This window comes from Taudactylus pleione, unplaced genomic scaffold (genome assembly GCF_031769625.1).
Source record: "Taudactylus pleione unplaced genomic scaffold, aTauple2 ptg000019l, whole genome shotgun sequence".
Classification (NCBI taxonomy): domain Eukaryota; kingdom Metazoa; phylum Chordata; class Amphibia; order Anura; family Myobatrachidae; genus Taudactylus; species Taudactylus pleione.
Window position 1 is genome coordinate 30,628,721 of NW_028284421.1, and position 19,692 is coordinate 30,648,412.

Consider the following 19,692-nt stretch of genomic DNA (forward strand, 5'->3'; position numbering starts at 1 on the left):
CAAAATATGAATTATTTGATTATTTGATTTATTATTTGGTTAGATATATCTCTGTATGTAGTGTCTTTTTTATTAGTTCTTCTGAGGGAAACCTACACAAAGAAGCAGTTGGAAAGCTGATCCAAACCTCTGATGATACCATATGAACTAACCAATGAATGGAGTGCCCTGAAGCAAGAACCAATGAGCATCTGTTATCCTGTGCCTTTGTTGTCTCTGAAACCTGTACTGAATATAGGCTTGTGAGCTGGGGCAGTAGTCAGTCATTTTCTCCATATCCTTGGGTGACGGTGACCGCAGATTCAGGATTGAAATACTGCATACTGGGCCAGTGCGCATGCGTATGTATCGGTTTGTACCTTTGTATTTACTTGCTTTTTGCGCTAATTGTGTTAGATCTAAGCGTGTAACTTTCTTTTTATTGCAATATAACTTTTTGCGCATTTGGAACCACAACTGGATTTTAAAGCAATTATTTGTTATGTGACTTGTAGCGCTAAATAGCGACATTTTGGGTATATAGATTTAGGGGTATTCATAACATATTGCTGTGTAGGTTCTATAGCCGGATGATTTTAAGTAAAGCCTTTTTATTTAAATTAATTATATATAGACTGATATATAGACTGCTCCTATTCCAGCCTGCAGAAGTTGCTTTACTTATTAATCACTGCTGCTAATAGGGCATCACTATACCTACAAAGAATACACAATTCTAATTTATTTCAATCTGAGGTATTGAACGCATCTGAGAATCTTGTTTGGGGAATTGGACTGTGGACTATTGAATATTATTTCAGAACTGTTTTTTTTTAAACATCTTTTATTTAAGAATTTTCTCTATGGGTAATTAAAGTATCTATTAATTTAAAAATATACACCTGTGTTGCATTATATCAGCATTTAACGTGCACCCATTTGGTGGGTTATTATCCCACCTACATTTATAGTTGTTTGCTTTTACCAAGGTGTACAAAGATATAGTCATCCAGGAAGCAGAGAAGAGCAAATGACGGTCTCCCACACTGGGTGATCCCAGGTGGAAGCCCACCCTGTCATGCAGCTGACTTATCTGCTGACTTGGGAGCTGGATGGCAACTGGACCAGGCCTGCTTACCTCTGGACTATTAGCTCCTTGAGGAAGATATGTGAGATCTGGCCCTTGGCATTACCTTGAGGACAAAAGGAATGAAAATTTGAGGTTCGTGACCTCGGTGCCGCAAAGGGAAGGAAAGCAGATTTGGAAGCAGTTACTGTAGCCACAATCTTGTCAAACTTTGGGCCAAACAGAACCTCACCCAAGAAAACTTCAAGAGCCATTTTAGAGTTTACATCAGCTTGCCAAGTACAGAGCCAGAGAGCTTTTCTAGACGCGACAGCTGATGTAAATAAGCTAGAAGCAAACACATGAGTCAATGGCAGCTTCACCAAGATAAATACTGGCTTCTCTGACATGGTCGACCAGAGATGATAACTCTAAACCCCTGACCGAAGACCACCCTCTAAAGAATCCGCCCAGCGTCCAAAACCCATGGCAAGCCAGGCAGATGCAAGGCCCCCGCATTAGAGAATGTGGCTTTAAGAAATTTTCCAGCTTCTTATCTGTAGGATCCTTGATGGAAGCTGTGTTCGGGATAGGAAGGGTAGAGGATCTAAAGAACTTTGCCAAATGTGCATCCACCAGAGGAGGTGACTCCCACTTAGCTCGGTTAGCAGCTAGAAGGGGAAAAAATTTGGAAATTCAATTAGAAATTAAGAAATGATTACTGGGATGAGACTGCGCCAGGAGGTCCTCTAACTGAGTAGAGGAAGGAAACTCAACTGTTGATTTCTTTTGGCGCTAAAATACAAGGGCATCTGACCTAAAGGTTTGGTCAGTGTACTTAATTGAAAGTGTAGATTTCACTGCCTGAATTGGGGCTTCAATATCTACCTGTGGTTGGAAATCCTCATGAATAGAGGAGGCTTCAATGTCCTAATCAACAGAGACGTTATCCTCCTGGTCTGAAAAATTTCCAGTCTAGAATGCTCACACTTGGACAGGCGGTGCGAAGCAGACACCTGCGCCAGGCCCTGAACAAACTGAAAAAAGGTTTGAACCCACGGCGGTTCTGTGTCAGCAGGCAGAATACTGGCAACTTGACCCACCTCTGTAGTGAGACTAGCAGAGAGTGTAGGCCTAGGAGTTGCAAGCTGGTTTAGTAGCTGCAACATTACCTGTGAAAGTCTGGAAGCCAATGCCGGCTCCTGAGAGGAAGTTGCGGCTGCCAGGACTTCAGGCTGCGAACCAGAGAAACACTGGGCACATAAACCTTTCATGGTCTGGGAACTAAGGGGAGAGAGCCACAGAACATTTTCTGCAATTGCACAGCAAAGCAGCTCCCCCCTTCCTTGGTGCTTTAGCTGAATGACCCTTGGAATACATGATAGTGTATTCCAGGTGTGTCCCCACACAGGAAAGTTTAAAGGTCAACAGTTGTGTCAATATCAAGGGGTAGAGCACTGAATGATATTGCCCCACAGATTAAAATTAATAAGCAGTGCTATTGGGTCAGTAGTAATGGCAGAGTGGACACAATAAAAACAAATAAGTGTTCACAGGGCTACAGACCTCTTATTCCAATAACTAAATTGCAACAGAAAGTACAATGGAAGAGCTAAAATTTAGTATAGAAAATCCCTATAAAGAACACAATAAAAGAAGAGAGGGACAGACATGAAAGGGAAAGTATTATGCTAACAAAACAAACATGCACACAGAAACATTCAATGCACAAACTAACGGGCAATTACAGCTCAACAGCTAAGCCTGTGTGCTGGAGACAGAGCACTTGCGACCGGGACACTGCTCCGGCCGCCGACGCTGGGGATCATTGCAGGGACAGCGAGGATGCCTGTAAGACGCCGACTCCATGACTGCTCCAAAAATAAAGGAAAAAAAAGAAATAAAAATGATCTGTTTAATAGCAGCCCCTCTAAAAACCATGCCCACTCCTTGGGCACCAATTGAAAATTGGTCCTCTAGTGCTAGAGGGCGGGGTATAGGGGAGAGGAAGCCTGTGCTGCTGGAAAAAATAAATTGTTTGGCGCACAGACTCCAGCTCAATCACCTATCCCTGTGTCCCCCATGGAGGAAAGATAAATCAAGTTTAACCCTTTTGCTGGGGAGCACAAGTGGAGATTGATATACAGTAAGACAATGGTGCGCATTCAATTAGCCGCGCTAATTTCGCCGACGGCTGAATTTAGTTTCTGCCTACATCGCGTGTTTTGGACGCGGAAACTTAACAGATGCGCCCCCGCTATTCGCCCTCTTCAATTCCAAAGGACGCAAAAACGGCAAGCTGCAATGTCGGAACAGGCGGAAAGTGCTGTCAGAAATGGGGAAATCAGCCTGAAACTCCCACAAAGGTGCACTAACATTGGGGATCAATGTAGATGGCCTCAAATAAGCCTCATAAAGCTGTTAGGGGTACTTAAGTAATTTCAATAGCTTCTATTTAGCGTCTTTGCACAAGTGATGAAGCATGGCATAAAGCAGTATTTTGGGGTAAAAATAAGTAGTTCTGTCAAATTTGGGGTAATTCAAAATGGGTGCTAGCATATTTTAAGCCTGTAAAGTGTAGTTAAAAATATTGTGAAAAACCCACCTGTTGCAAGAACTTGCAAGCAAAAAAACACCTCAGCCCTACTTGCAGACACCCCTCCTCAAAGTCTATTTAGCTACTTTTTTGTTTGTACCTCAACTTTTAACTTTTTCGCCCCCATTTTCAAAGTCATTTTTTGGGGAGTTCGACAATTTTTTTTAGGGAGTTTTGGACGCAGTTATCTTTTGGGGGCCTGTCCCAAGGATGCAGAGTGGTCTCCCCACCTTTGCACCCCAAAATAGTGATTTTGCACTTCTCGCCACCTATTCATAGGCGATTCTTTTTCCCCTATTACATTGCAATTGCGTTTTCGCGCACGCGAAAAGTGTTTGCAATTGAATCGGGCGATACTTTTCTGCGGATTCCGACTTTACGCAGCTAACTGAATACGGGCCAAAGAAGGACAAGCGCCACTCGTCTTCCACAGCGAGGGGCAATAAAGATAAACTAATTTTTTAACCCTAAGAACCGGTGGGAACCCTCTGCAACCACCAGATCACTATGGGGAAGTGACACCAGACTTAATGCTGCATTTTCTTTATATAATTGAGGATGCTCTTAAACTGTATTACCAGCGGTACCTAGTACCTACAAGACTGCACACCATTTTACACAAATACATCACCACTCTGCTGGAGGACGTGGAAACACATTACTCCATGTGTGGTGGTCTTGTTCTAAAATATCCTCTCTGGACAGAAGTACACCATATCATTGAAACTGTAACCAGGACATAATATTCAGGCACCTTTTCAAACTCATTACTATTGTGCGACATACTGAACGCTCCTAAAGATAACCAGAAACTCAGTCCAAACAATGTAATTGTCACTAAATGACCTATATTGTGTAAACCAAGACGTCCCTTCATTGTTATCAGTAGTTTGGCTAGTTTATAGTGTGAATTCTCTCAGTAGTATCTATTATATGGGATGCGGTCATAATACAGAATGGAAGAATCACGAAGATAAGTAGAGGGGATAGGGGAAGGGTTAGGTTTAGGCACTAAGAGGGGAGGGTTAGGTACTAAGGGTTAGGTTATGTTTAGGCACTGGGGAAGAAAGGTTAGGGTTAGGATATCGACCAACAGGTGTCTGTATCCTAAACCTGTTGGGATGCCGGCATCGAGATTGTGACCGCCTGGATCCTGAGTGCAGGCATCCTGTACCCAACCCCTATTATATAATCTTCTGTGTATAGCAGACAGCCGCACCCACTTCCAATTCTCATTGAATCTGATCTCCACTCCATATCCTGTGACCAGACCTCCATTTGTGTGTCCCCTGTCTGGCTACTGTGGTTCACCTTCTTTCCCAGAGAACAGATCAGCTCAGTGTGTCAGTGCTGCAGTGAGGCACCGGCCCCGCCCAACAGCAATTCCTCTCCCCAGCAAACCAAAGGCTGTCAGACAGTGACTGCCGCTCTACCCCAAAACATTACCCAGCATCATTTGTTTTTCAACAACATCGATTCGCAGGTGAACAGATATATATCGCCCAAAATCCTGTTGCCACTGGGGGAAAAAAAAGCGAGAGACATATGAAGGGGGGGAAGAGATAGATGGGAACATGGGTAAAGACAGAGAGAAATATGAAAAAAAAGGAGAAATGAGCAGAGCCAGATAAATGATAGGACAGGCAGATCCATAAGAGGACGGCAGTATGCCTTGTGCTGGCTCCACCCCCTTAGCAGATGACATCATGACGGCGTGCAGCGGAGGGCCACCAGAATGCTCGTAGCAGCTGCACAAACAGAACAAAGCCTGCCTGGAGCTTTCATAGGACACTCTGGGTGGCACTGCCACAGCAATAATGACGGCAGGGTGCCATTCCAGGGAGAGCAAGAGAACAGTGGTTGGGTATAGTATGGGGTGGAGTACTCTGGAATTGCCTTTAAACAAAATACAACTTTAAATCCTGCAACAAAAATCACTGAACAGCTGTGATTTTGACATACCACTCACTGCTCATTACAATTCCCCCAAGTGTTAACTAGAAGTATAATCTTTAAATAAATTGTGGGCTAAATTGTAAAACAGCACCAAACTGATTTTTCCTGCAGATGTATGTAATCACAAAGAATTCAAAGTAAATAAGACATAACATCTCTCCACACTCAGGGCAAGACCTGAATACTCACTTTATCTTCATATCGGATGTGTATGTTTGTGATTTTGACCTGCAGATTCTTGATAACCTGTGCTGCTAGTTTTTCCAGAAAAGTGTCTTTTTTCTCCTCCTTTGGTTTGTCTTAAAAAAAACAACACAGAGCAATGATGAATAAAATTCTCATGAGTAAAAGGATTCATTCATTCCGATGTACTGTTTCAGGCATGATACATATCATATACATTGAGACAGTTTTTCTACTCAACAACTTTGCTCATATATTTTGCAACTGTCAAAAATAACAGACAATGAAACTATTGTATGATCCAAGACAATAGAGAGAGACAAGACAGAAACCCCATAGTTTGCAATGTCAGCTGTATTTCAAATGAAAATCAATAGATCAAGCAAGCATGCTTAAAAAAAAATACTGTTCACCCACCTTTTTTAGCATCGTGAACCTTAAAACGTTTTTTAAAATGTTTATGCTTTTTACGTTTGGGTCCTTTATATTGAAAGCATTGGTATGAGAAGGATAAAGACAGGAGTTAGTTAATATCGATACGAACTTACAGGATGAGAGAGACACCAAACCAAGATATACACATAAATGATATTCACATTATGAGCATTAGAATTATACAGATCTTAAGATGCAGTAACAGTTGAAGCAATTACTGAAAAGACCACTCATAATCATTTATGATTATTTATGAAAAGACCCAGTTCCATGTCCACCCTGAATAAACCATCATCACAGATTTTAAGCATAATGTAGAGTTACAGCATTTTGGTTAGTTTTATGGTGCATACACATGGTCAGATTTAAAGGACGATTTAAAGAATAACGATATCGTATATCGTTTAAATCGTCCTTTTTTTGCCCCCTCAAACGACCAAACGATGTGTGGGCACGGATGGTCGATATCGATCATCGTCCATGCATGAAGGCCAACCTGGTCGATATCGACCAGGTCAGCCTGGTTACTATAGGCACCCTCGATCGTTGATCGAGGGTTGTTATAGTAGTTGGGGGAATGGTGCATGCGCTGGATGTTCGATAACGATTACCCAGCACATGTAGGATGATCAGACAACGATATCTGATCATTGTCTGATCTGACCGTGTGTGTACGGACCATTAGAATACCTTTATAAACTCCTCTTAAGTTATTGGCAAACAACCAGGTAAACTTATTTTAAGACAAGCAATTCACACATTAATGAACAAATGGATCTTTTCTTGAAGCAATTGATGAAAGTCTGCAATGAGTAATTCCGCCTATCCTAAATACAGTTGCAGACACAAGAAAGCTATTGTACTTCATATCAGATAGCTGCAGTGACATTGTTCAGTTTATTATTGTGGACCAGACAGATGACCTAGTTGATAAATGTAGTTACGGTAATTTAAAAATAAAAAAAGAATCTATGTAAATGTGAAACTAATACCGTTACCTATTAACTGCTTAATTGTGGGCAATATGAAACACAAAACTTACTGGAACAACATAAAATACATTGAGAACACACTGTTCAATCCATGAACTGAAAAAGGATGTACATTCAAATGAAAGGTTTAGTCCATTAAATTTAGTCTAATTCCAGAGGAAACCCTTGTTGCAATGGTGGGCAAAAGAGAAATTCCTAAATCATCCCAATAATTAATTTATGGTAAGCACAGGGTACCAGGCATCAAAAATAAAGGGTTAAGCTTGCTCATCATCTACTCTTGAATTTAATAGTATGCACAGTATACATGTGTTTTTGTGTTAGACAATTAAAAAATAACTCCTAAAGGAGCTACTGACACATGTATTCTACAGAGCATTCAGATGACTGGAAAAACAATGTGAAGTTGCGCCGAAAAGTGTCTGGGCTGATCACTGAAGAGACTACCTAGGGTTTATCATTTGCCCATAGCAACCTATCAAATTGTATATATAATTTCTCTATAGACAGAAGCTGATTGGTTGCTATGAGCATCACCTCCACTGGTCTCTTTTAGAAGCTTTAGTAAAATCTGCTCCCTATTAACATCATAGGTTCTGCCAATATAGCTCTCCTAGTTCAATGGGAAATGAAGTGAAAAAAACATTTCCTGGACACAACTTGCTCCAAAGAGCCCCAAGGGAACAGATAAGTATTAAGGGCCTGAATCAGACACATTTGCTAGTGCAGCCACTGTTTCTACAGTGACTGCTATAATATGCAAATGCCAATCTCAGCCTTTCCTTTGTGCACCAGCATGCGATGGAGTGTACAAGGGCTAAGATGCCCACTTTCAGGCTCCATGGTCTGTGCAACTGCAATGGTGGTTGTAAATATTCCACCAACACCTGCGACACCCTAGGGGTTACTCCGGCTCTTCGTCTCTAATTCCTCTAAACATGGCCTCTGAGGCTGTACATTTGCAATTGGGAAAGCAGCCTTGTTCTCTGAAACCCCTATAAGACTCCAATAACACTCCCATGAAACTGCCTTTTTTTGTGTTCACTTTAGGTCACTTACCAGAAGCGCCCATGGTTCGCAGTCACCGTCCCTAATGCTAGAGATCCAGTATGCAAATGCAATCGTCACTGTACAGTTAGGGTTGCATGGGTGCAATAAGCATTTTCAGGACTTTTTGTGCAGCAGCAAAAATATGAGATATGGTAAAAACTTTCCTTTGTTATCTCTATTTCTACGAAGTCCATAGGGTTCCACAGGATACCCTGGGGGTATAGGTGATGACGTCAGTCTTCAGGCACCACAGAGAAAGTTTTCAGCCTCCCAGGATGCATCTGGGTCCCTCTCCTATACCCCACCCCCGGGCCAAGGCATCTCAGTTACGTCACAAGCTATAGGCCGGAGGAGGAGAAGAAAGAGAGAGAAGAAAAAAATCTGGACAATCACAAGAATCACATTCTCACCATAGGGAGACGGAAAAACCGGTGACCAGAATAAAGCCCATCTGCAGTACAGGTGCGACAGGGCGGGAGTCCTGTGGAACCCTATGGTCTTCGTAGAAATAGAGTTAACAAGGGTAAGTTCTTACCATATCTCATATTTTCTACTTCAGGGTCCATAGGGTATCCACAGGATACCTTGGGGATGTCCCAAAGCAGTATCCTTTAAGGGTGGGGACGCTCCTGTGCTGAGAGGAGAATCCGCCGCCCGAAGGAAGCATCCTGAGAGGCAAAGGTGTCAAAAGCGTAATACCTCACAAAGGTATGGACAGAAGACTACGTAGCAGCCTTGCAGAACTGAACTGCAGAGGCACCACGTCTAGCTGCCCACAAAGGACCCACAGACCTAGTGGAATGAGCCCTCACCAAGGAGGGAACTGGAAGACCTTCATGAAGATAAGCTTCTGAAATTGCCATACGAATCCAGCCTGCCAAAGTCTACTTTGAAGCAGGCCAACCCTTTTTACGGAAGCCATAGAGGACAAACAAGGCGTCCGACTTCCTAAAAGAAGAAGTGCGGTCAACATAAATTCTCAATGCCCGCACAACATCCCAAGTGGCGTCACCCACTGAAAGTCCAGGTGAATTGAATAACAATTTCTTCATTGATGTGAAAACTGGATACCACTTCGGGAAGGAATCCCGGACGAATGCGAAGCACCGCCCTATTCCTATGAAAATCAGAAAAGGGGGTCTACAAGAGAGAACCCCTAAATCCGAAACCCTTCTGGCCAAGGCAATGGCCAGAAGGAATATGGTTTTAGCTGTAAGCTATTTAAAGTCCACTGAGTCCAGTGCGTCAAACGGCGGTCCCTGGAGAACTCTCAGGACCACAGCCCAATTCCAAGGCGCCACCGGTGGAACAAAAGGTGGCTGAATGCGAAGAACACCTCGCATAAAGGTGTGCACATCACAGAGCGCAGCAATCCTACGATGAAACCAGACTGACAAGGCAGACACCTGCACTTTCAGAGAAGCCAGGCGAAGCCCATGATCCAGTCCAGCCTGTAGGAAAGCCAACACCCTAGACAGGCGGAACTCCTTAAGGGAATACCCTCTAGGTCTACACCACCGGAACAAAGTATGCCACACACGATGGTAGATTCTTGCCGAGGAAGGTTTACGAGCTCTTAGTATGGTTTGCACCACGGAGCCAGAAAAACCCTCTGGACCTTAGCATGACCATTTCAACAGCCACACCGAGACAGGTCCGGGTGAAGACAAGGACCCTGTGACAGCAGATTCGGTCGTAATGGTAACCTCAGAGGAACGTCTACTGACAGACTCTGGAGGTCGGAGAACCAGTGCCGTCTGGACAACTCGGGAGCTATCAACAGTAGCGTACCTCCTTCTTGATTTGAATTTCCGTATTACCCGCGGAAGAAGGGAAAACAGAGGGAAAAGATAGGCAAACTGGAACGTCTACTGGACGGACAGGGCATACACCAGAGACGCCTTTTCGTCTCTTGTTCGAGACCTGTACACCGGCAACTTGTTGTTGTGCCGGGACGCCATGAGGTCCATCTCTGGAAGACCCCACTTGTCCACCAGACTCTGAAAGACGTCCTGGTGTAACGACCACTCTCCCGGATGCACGTCCTGCCTGCTGAGAAAATCCGCTTCCCAGTTGAGGACTCCCGGGATGAACACTGCTGATAATGCTGGGAGATTGAGGTGGGTCGTCTGCAAACACCAGGTTAGAGACAGGCGAACGTCCGGAGTGAGCCCCATCATCTGGGACTTGAGACACTGAGGCAATCCATTCCATCAGGACCGGATCAATAGCAGCAGAGGTCTGGAGAGAAATTGGGCGTACTCCACCATGTCGAATACCGACACCATTGAGCCCAATAACCTCATTGCCGAGTGTATCGACACTCGACGACACTGCAGACAACTGCGCACCCTCAACTACAAAGCAAGGATCTTTTCCTCCGTCACAAAGATCCACTGCTGCCTGGAGTCCAATAAGGCCCCGAGGTGCAGGATCCTCTGAGACGGGGAGAGAGTGGACCTCTGCCAGTTTGTCAACCAGCCGTGACGTTGCAGTACCGCAATCGTCAGATCCAGATGGTGTAAAAGAAGCTCTGGAGACTCCGGAGACCCCGCTATCAACAGGAGGTCATCCAGATAAGGCAACAGTCGGACTCCCTGCGTCCGCAGGAGAGCCGCCATGACCGCCATGACCTTGGTGAATACCCGTGGAGCAGTCACCAGGCCAAAAGGCAGTGCCCGGAACTGGAAATGTTCGTTGCAGATTGCCAATCTGAGGAACTGCTGATGGCGCAAAAGAATAGGGACATGCAGGTAAGCGTCCTGGCCTACCTTGGGCCCTGTGAGGCCGAAAGGACGACCCACCAGCACTAGAAGGAATCGTAGCAGACGGAAGACATGCAGATTTTGCTGCTGCCAACGTAGCTACTATTTTGTCCAGATCTGGACCAAATAGTACCTGTCCAGACCTTTTAATCCATTTTTTGGAATCCGTGTCTGCTTTCCAAGAACGCAACCATAAGGTGCAACGAGCAGCCACGGCTGCAGAGGAGATTCTACAGGTGAGCATACAAATATCTAAGGCCGCTTCATTAATGTAAGTGGCCGAGTGTCGGAGATTGCCCACCAACTCAGCCTGTTCAGCCGAACAGTCAGAGTCCAAACGCCTCCAAATTATCCGCCCAGCGCTCCATAGCTCTGGCTACCCAACACACGGCCAGAGCCGGTCTGGATGCTTCCCTGCAAGGGAATAAACGGATTTGAGGCAGATCTCCACCTTGCGGTCAGTGACATCCTTCAAGGATGACATCGAAGGCATAGGCAACGTGGCACTTTTGACTAGGCGTGTGACATGTGAATTCACTTGCGTAGGGGATTCCCACTTAGAAAAATAATTGACCGCAAACGGATAAGCCACGGCTAAGCGCCGCTGGGGCTGAAACCGTTTACCTGGACTTTTCCACGCCTCCTCTAAATGATCCACTAATTGATCAGAAAGAGGGAACACCGTAGCCTCACCCTTAATATCCTTAAAAAGGCATATATGAATGTGGCCACCGAAGGATCAATATCCTCAATAACTAAAGCCGAGCGGACCGCTCGAATAAGACCAGGGATATACACCTTGGACTTAGCGTCCAGCTCTTTGGTACGGAGAGGTTCTTGGTCAGATAGATCCAGAATCTCCCCATCATCTGACGTCTCATCGTCATCCCCATAAGGAGCAGATAAAGACGCCACCGGCCGTTTATGAGGCCGCAACACAGACTCCCCCTGTAAAACATCGGACAAATGCTGAACCGATGTAGTTAGAGTATTAACCCACGCAGGCTCTGGAGAAACCTGGGAAGGGACAGGGAGACTGTGGGGTACCATCAATTGTCTCAGGAACTCCCGCATGGGTGACGACACCACTGACCGCTGGGACAAACCCGCTGGGGTAAACTTAGGTGGCGGAGCTAGCTGGCCCACAAGGGTTGTAAGCGCCTTAGCGAAACAAGCCCAGGGAGGTTCCTGTACCGGGACCGGGACCATAATTGGCCGTGACAGTGCCAGGCACTGGGGACATAACCCCTCCGCGTTACCCTCCCTCTCCGCTATTGGTAACTTACATTAAGTACACATGAGCTGGAGAGGAAAGTCAGTCTCAGACATGATGGTAAGTATGTGACACTCACACCTATACGTATTGGTATAGTGTGAATAACACCCTGCACATCTCGCACCGCAAGGGCTTTGAGCAGAGCAAGATCAGGGACAGTAATAAGGCTGACAGTAGAAAGTGAAAGTACAGACAGCAGGCAAGCAGATTAGTCACATACAATGCAAAAGAAACAAATCCCTGCACTATTAGTGCTGGTTCTCAACTACTCAGACCCTCAGGCTGGTAGGACTCAGCGCTGCATACACTGACCTGTGACAAACAGAGGAGAGGTATGCTGGGGGACCCAGACCGCAATGCCACCGCTCACAGGCTTCCAGCAGCGTTCACCATGCTTCAAAGATGGCCACCGAGGAGCAGAGGATGAAGGAGGCCGGCCTGGGGGAGGAGCGCTGACACACTATGGCCAATCAGACAGAGCAGAGAGGCTGTGTGCAGCAGGGGAGGCGCCGGCTGTGAGACAGGGAAAGCGCGCTCCCCTGGCACGCATTTAACCCCTGGGACGCCGCAGCGCATGCCGCTCAGCAGCGGCCCGCTGTCCCAGGGGGTAGTGGAAGCGCAGGTTGGTCTCCTGGCTCCACGCTGCAGCCAGTCCCCAGGGAGCCCCCTGCCTGGGGACTCAGGACCATGTGACCAGCGGGGACCCACCGCGGGACCCCGTTGCTTACCTGCTATCCCCTGGGATCCGGCCATGGTCCAAGACATCTGGGGGCACCGCTAGCCGTGACCCCAGATGTCTACCAGCATCCCTGGATCAGTACCAGCGTTCTGGTACCGGCGGGGTGTAGGGGAGACGGCATGGACGTCAGTACTGACTGTCCATGCTGTACTCCCAGATGTGCAGCCAGCGCTGCCTTTAAAAGAAACTTCAGGGGCTCTTCATAGCCCCCCTCTGCACAGTGCCTCCGACTCCGGCCAGGCACCGACGAAACTGAGATGCCTTGGCCCGGGGGCGGGGTATAGGATAGGGACCCAGATGCATCCTGGGAGGCTGAAAACTTTTACTCTGTGGTGCCTGAAGACTGACTTCATCACCTATACCCCCAGGGTATCCTGTGGATACCCTATGGACCCTGAAGTAGAAAAAGAAATACCCAACTGCATAAACATCTGCATAGCATTCGTCTCTGCATCAGACCGCATCAGACCCTAAGAGCCAAATGTAATAGGGTGAGAGTTTAGAAAATGTGAGCGTTTAGAAGTAAAACTCTCAGACTAATACATTGATCGAGTTGTATTTTCAATACAGGAAACACCTGGATGAGAGTTTACATTTTGAGAGTTTGAGTCTGAAAAACATGTAAGTTTGCATGTTCTGTGACTTTATTACATTGGCTGAGTTTAAAATGTGAGAGTTTTCTCTCACATTTTTAAACTCTCACCCTATTACATTTGGCCCTAAGAGAGGGAATTATTACTATAGTTTATCACTTTGTGGGGGCCTCACTGAGGCTGGTCCTGATTCCATTAGAGAACTCTAGGTAGGGCAACACTATTGTTTACTTTTTCAACAGAAAGAACAGAAATCTGCAATTGTAGCTCTCACTTTGCAAATTTCTATAGGAGAACACTGAAGAAATTGGGACAGTGCCTTGCTTGTTAAAATCATTTATCTGGTGATTTTGCCTTTAGCAGATCTGGTGATCTGCAACCAGCGGGAAAAGGAAAAACCCTAAAACCAGTTTGCGTGAAAATTCCACTCCATTACAATTTCCCTTTTATGTCTTTTTTAATCTTGATGATGACTGTATTTTAGTCAAGATGCATATGTAGGGCAATAAGCCCCAGAGGGTGCTCTTAACACATTTTTCCTCGCAATCTCAGGAGCTGCAAGGAAAAGTCAGGGATAAATGCACCCTCTGGGGCTGATCGTTTTGGGGTAATTGGATTTTTATGTACTCACTGTAAAATTTAGTCATTCATCTTGGGGACACTGATGCTGGGTTAGGTGGGCTAGGCCACAGGAGTAGGCACATGACAGATAATCTGATTGGTTCTGCCCCCCACATAACCATTCCCACTTCCCTGAAACCTCAGTTCTCTAACAAAGCAAATTGGAGGAGCAAAGTTGCACAACTCCAACAACCATAAACGGAACAAAAACAGCAAAAGACTAGAAGGCGCAGTGTCCCCGGATGGATGACAAGGAATGAATTTTTACGGAAAGTACATAAAAAATCCTATTTCTTTATCATCCGATCTGGGGGTCACTGCTAAACTGACTCTGGGGTTTCACAAAGTGACAGGAGGAGGTTGCCTCGCTCGGCAAGGTCGCACACAACACACGGCGGCTGGAACCAGCTTTGGCATATCCGAAAGGTATGAAAACTGTAAAACTTAGTGAACGTATGCAGTGAAGTCCAGTTTGCCCTCCTGCTCAACTGTTCCACTGAACCGTCCAAGAGGCTCCGACAGCACGCATCCAATGGGCCCTGGGTGAAGTAGGAACTGCCATATCCGAAGACAGATATGCGAATAGCTGCCGCAACTCAACTAGAAATAGAAGCATCCACCAGCACTAAGAGAATCATTTTGACTGAAGGCAGAGGTACGATAAATGCAAATACGTAATGACCTCACCACAACTAAGCAATTAAGCTAAGATTTGTAAGAAGAAGAAGGAACATAGTGCCTTACTCCACAGGCACTAGTAAAGAACTGAGACGTCAGGGCATCGGGAGAAGTTACGCGGGAGCGGAGACCGTTTAACTCTCTAGTGCCCACCATACCCAGCATCAGCTTTGCAGTGTCCCACAGATCAGATGATAAAGAAGATTAGAACTATGACACTATTCTGATTTCCTCTATTCCCCTGGCTGGGAGTCCTACACATGAGGAGTTTAAACCCCGGAGTGAGGACACCCACGTGTCTCAGATACGTTTTCCTGACAGTTTATTTTGGCTCATAGCATGCTCTTAGTGCACTTTTTATCTAGCTATACATCCCTCATTGGGAATTATCCATTCTATATGCTGCTAAGGTGCTCTGTTCAGGTAAGCAAAGTACTTGAAGTTGTTTAGTTATTTTAATCTATTCTCCAATTCTAAAATATATACCGCTGGCGGGTATGGGTATGTATTATCTACCATTAGAACGTCGACAACTAAAAGCAGGACGGCGTTATGTCGAACCTGGCATGCCAACATGGTAATGCGATTTGTAATAGTGTCGGCTTTTGTACTTCAAACATACTGGCAAAGCACCAGTTCTAAGGGTAGCATGGTTACAGTGCACTAATAGCATTGCTAGCAGTAGCTGCTATATTATAAACTAGAGGTTCCCAAACACGGTCCTCAAGTCACCCCAAAAATTTATGTGTTAGAAATATCAAAGGAAGAACAAAAATGGTTATATCAAATTGACTGAGGTACTAACCTGTGGTTAATCATGGATATCCTTAAACCTGGACTGTTAAGGTGCCTTGAGGACAAAGTTTGGGAACCTCTGTGATAAACACATTTCCACATAGTATAGTGTATAATATATAGATACACTCTACAAGCTGCAGTGCCCATAAATAGGCAACTGGAAAATTCAGGGCACCAGATTGACTTTTCTTTTTATTTACAGAAATACTCCAGCTCATACAGAAAGCGGCCGCCAGCTTTGAAAAGAAAATGGTACATCACTAGATATAGTATCTGTACTTCACGTTCTAAATATTATACCTTCTGCATACAATAGATGATACTGTTTATTGGTGGGATCGGGGTTAGATAATTGTTCAACGCTACAAACCAACACCATATGGTTATATCACCAAAGGTAACAAAACAGTAATTACAGCATTTACATCATAGGAATAACTAACCTATCCATCTACTTTACAGACACCACAAAACATGCTCCTAGAGAACGCTCAAGATAATCAGTCGCTATTGCATTGTGTACTAGATAATAATATAGCCTTCTCAGTAAAACAAGAAATAATTCACACTTGAGAATCAATCACAGGTTTTATGGCATTCTAAGGCAAATTGAATTTAAAAACGAATTTAGGGCTCATCACTCAGCTTCCCTACCAAAAAAATATTCATTCCTCGCTAAACCTTCATATATCCATAACAGTGTCATCACTGGGGTTGGTGTCACCCAGTGCTCCAAATAGCCCGGTGTGAAAAGGGGGCATGGCATCATGGCACATCCCCGGTTTAAACATTCTGGGGGTATACTCAGCACTCTGCCACCAGAGACTCTCCCCACAATGCTGGCTCCTATTCAGTGATGGGGATTCATAATTTTGGTGTCATTCCTTCGGAGAGTGACACCTAGTACGGTCCACACCCCCTAGTGACACCACTGATCCATAACTTTCCACCATCCCGATTTCAGCCAGCCCAGGAAATAGCAAAGACCACACTGTGCTGGATCTTCTGCAAAGGTACCATATTCGAAAAGACATCGCCAGAATTATTGCTCAGCCAGCAACCAAGTACACTTTTTTTTCTGAAATTAGTATAATACACCTACATGTCATCATAATTAGCTTGTACAGTTGGTCAGATGTTTTTTACTCCTAAAACATATTGTATTCTCTTCCCTGTACTTCAGAGATCCCTCAGGAAACTTGCTGGGTTAGTCCTTCAATAGTTGATCAGGTAGTAACTTTCCTTTCATAATCGTACATCTGGGGGTATATTTACAACAATGAGAGTTTTTAGAAGTGGAGGTGTTGCCCATACAAACAATCAGATTCTAATTAACATTTAACTAGCACCTTCTAGAATATAATAGCTAGAATCTGATAGGTTGCTATGGGCAACATCTCCACTTTTAAAAACTCTCATTTTAGTAAACTTAGCCCCTGGTCTGTGGAAGTCAGTGGGTGTTCCTGGGAGGTAAGAGGGAAGTGGCTAGCCAGATGTGGGTGTGTCACAGACGTGTCGCTGACAGCAGCTGCATCTAAAGATGCAGAACCAGTCACACTGGAGGACACGTTCAGACGGTTAAACTGCACCTGCCAATGGGCTGGTGCAAATTTTGATGGTGCGACCAATGGTGAATCTAACATATAGCAGAAACAGGCTTCATTGACTGTATGTGCTTCAATAATAAACAAGAAGTGAAATAACAAAATGAAATGAAACCTTGATTGTTTAGCTGTAATTACTCCTTAGTTTGTTATCTTTACTACTATCTTATCGTTACTACTGTATGTAGCACCAGCCCTGACACTATAACAGAGGGATCACATAGATTACAGGCCGCAACCTCCCATCTGCTCACACCAGGGCCCTGTAGCCCAGCTGCTACATAAGCTGAATAAAGTAAGAAGACATCTTTCTGTTATCACACGAACACCCCCTGAGATTATCGTACAGAAGTAAAAAATCTAGGAGAAATGTAACCACATCCAACTTTATCCCAGTGTCTCTCCCTCACAAAGTATATACATGTGCCCTTTATAATGATTGTATTGTGTACATGACTCCCATGGTATTGGTCATTCATCAGGCTTCTCTTTTCTTTACAGGAAAGAAGATCTTCTGTGCAATGCCCATTACTCTATTAGGAACGGGCTGAATTAAGGGGTATAGCCATTTTGCTGGCGTGGTACCATCTATAAAAGAACTGCTGTCAGAAAAGTAGTGGTTCCATTCCATAGTCTGAGTCTGGAGAGGGGGGGGGGGATATGATACTGAGGAGCATGTTTTGTCTGTAAGTTGAGACCATGTGATGATCCCTAGTGTCTAGGAAAGGCTAGAAGCTTTTGTGGTAGTTAGTATACTTGCGCTGGCCATACACTAGACTAGACCAACTTTCATCCAGCTAGTTGGTTAGTTGGAATGAAAATCTGGTAATGTATGTGAGCAAATGACAATCAATAATTTGCTCCAAAACCCCAGAAAATTAACAAAAAGTGTAATTCAGACAAGTTTGTTTAATCTGTTTTCCGGGGTTTGGAAGCAAATTGCTGTTTGTCATTTGCGCCCATACATTACCAAAATTTCATTCCAACCAACCGGTCTAGTGTATGGCCAGCTTGAGTAAACTAACTACCATAAATGCTTCCAGTCATTCCTAGACCCTAAGGATCATCACAGGGTCACAGCGGGTGACCAACAAAGACACCACATGTGATGATCCAGAAAGAACACCTTTAACTTGGTCCCCCCAAAGTGACTCAGACAGAACCCCTACTCGGACCACCAGGCAGCAGTTATCAAAATCTACCACATCAGCACAGCAGACAAGCTATACCCCTATACCAGGAACATCTTTCAATAAATTAACATCTACCATTATGTGTGAGTCAGTGTGGTTCTTCAGAGGAGTGTAGTAAGTCTCTTGATGAAATGTGTGATATAAAGCAGGGGTGCAATGCTATGGTGTGTCTCTCTCTGTAGGACTCGTGTCTAGCAGGTGATCGGTATGAAAGTGGGAAATGACTAATTACAGTATGTAGCAGAGGTGAGTGGGAAGGTGTGAAGGTGGTGGGAATGAGAACATGTAAGAACTACGGAACGAATATACTGGGAGACTGAGGGAACAGTCTGTAAAGTGTATGTGTGGGCTAATAGTGTTAATGATTGGAAGCGCAGATGAAGTGGCGGCTGCCGATGTGCTCGCTGACCTAGTCAAGCCTGCATGCAGGACAGGGGTGGGGGGACTGTATTACTGCAAGCCAAGCCAAAGTTACTGCCATGTTTATATTTCTCACATGCCTGATGTGGTGAGGGGAAGGAAATGTTTAGATGAATGGGGTAGGGTAGTATGAGTAGAAGGGAATTGGTGCCTATGAATGGAGGGGAAGCACAATGTAGTGATGCATCTAGCTAATATATGTAGTATATAAGGCAGTGTTCGTTCTAAATATGGGAGGGTATTTGTGCCATGCGCAGGGATATTAGAAGGGAATAGGGGTAATTTGTACGGATGGCCAAATATAGTGAGAGATTGAAGAGAAGGGAGGTGGATATTCTTGTCGACGGTTGGTGAAATATAGTTTTGTTGCATGGACTATATCCTCCTCCTATATACTAGTGTTTCCCAAACTAGGACCTCAAAGCCCCCTTACAGTCCAAGTGTTAACAATATCCATGGCTAAGCAGAGATGGTTTAATCCAAATAACAGGTACTGATTAAGTTATCTGTGCTCAAGCATGATATTCTTAAAACCTGGACTGCTTGAGGTCTTTCAGCACTAAGTATGAGAAACACTAGTATATGGGGAGGGGCTACCTAGGTTGGATATATGGTCCATAATCAGTGTGGGGTGCGTGTTGTATGGGGTGTGGGAGTAACATTAGAAAAAGATTAATGTATTATTATATATTAGGAATTGAGGTGGGAGGAGGCATGATAGAAGGGCAGTTGTGGACGGAGAAAATTT

The 19,692-nt window shown here is 44.7% G+C and overlaps 1 protein-coding gene across 1 annotated transcript in view; it reads right to left on the bottom strand.

Moving 5' to 3' along the window:
- The window catches only part of VPS13C (vacuolar protein sorting 13 homolog C), a 452,448-nt gene that overhangs the window by 342,638 nt on the left and 90,118 nt on the right, over nucleotides 1-19,692 (bottom strand). Inside the window, exons 7-8 of the mRNA XM_088446402.1 lie at nucleotides 6,198-6,260; nucleotides 5,787-5,896 (exon numbers count right to left, since the gene is read on the bottom strand). Coding sequence (XP_088302528.1) covers nucleotides 5,787-5,896; nucleotides 6,198-6,260 — 173 coding nt within the window. The remainder of the gene's footprint in view (nucleotides 1-5,786; nucleotides 5,897-6,197; nucleotides 6,261-19,692) is intronic.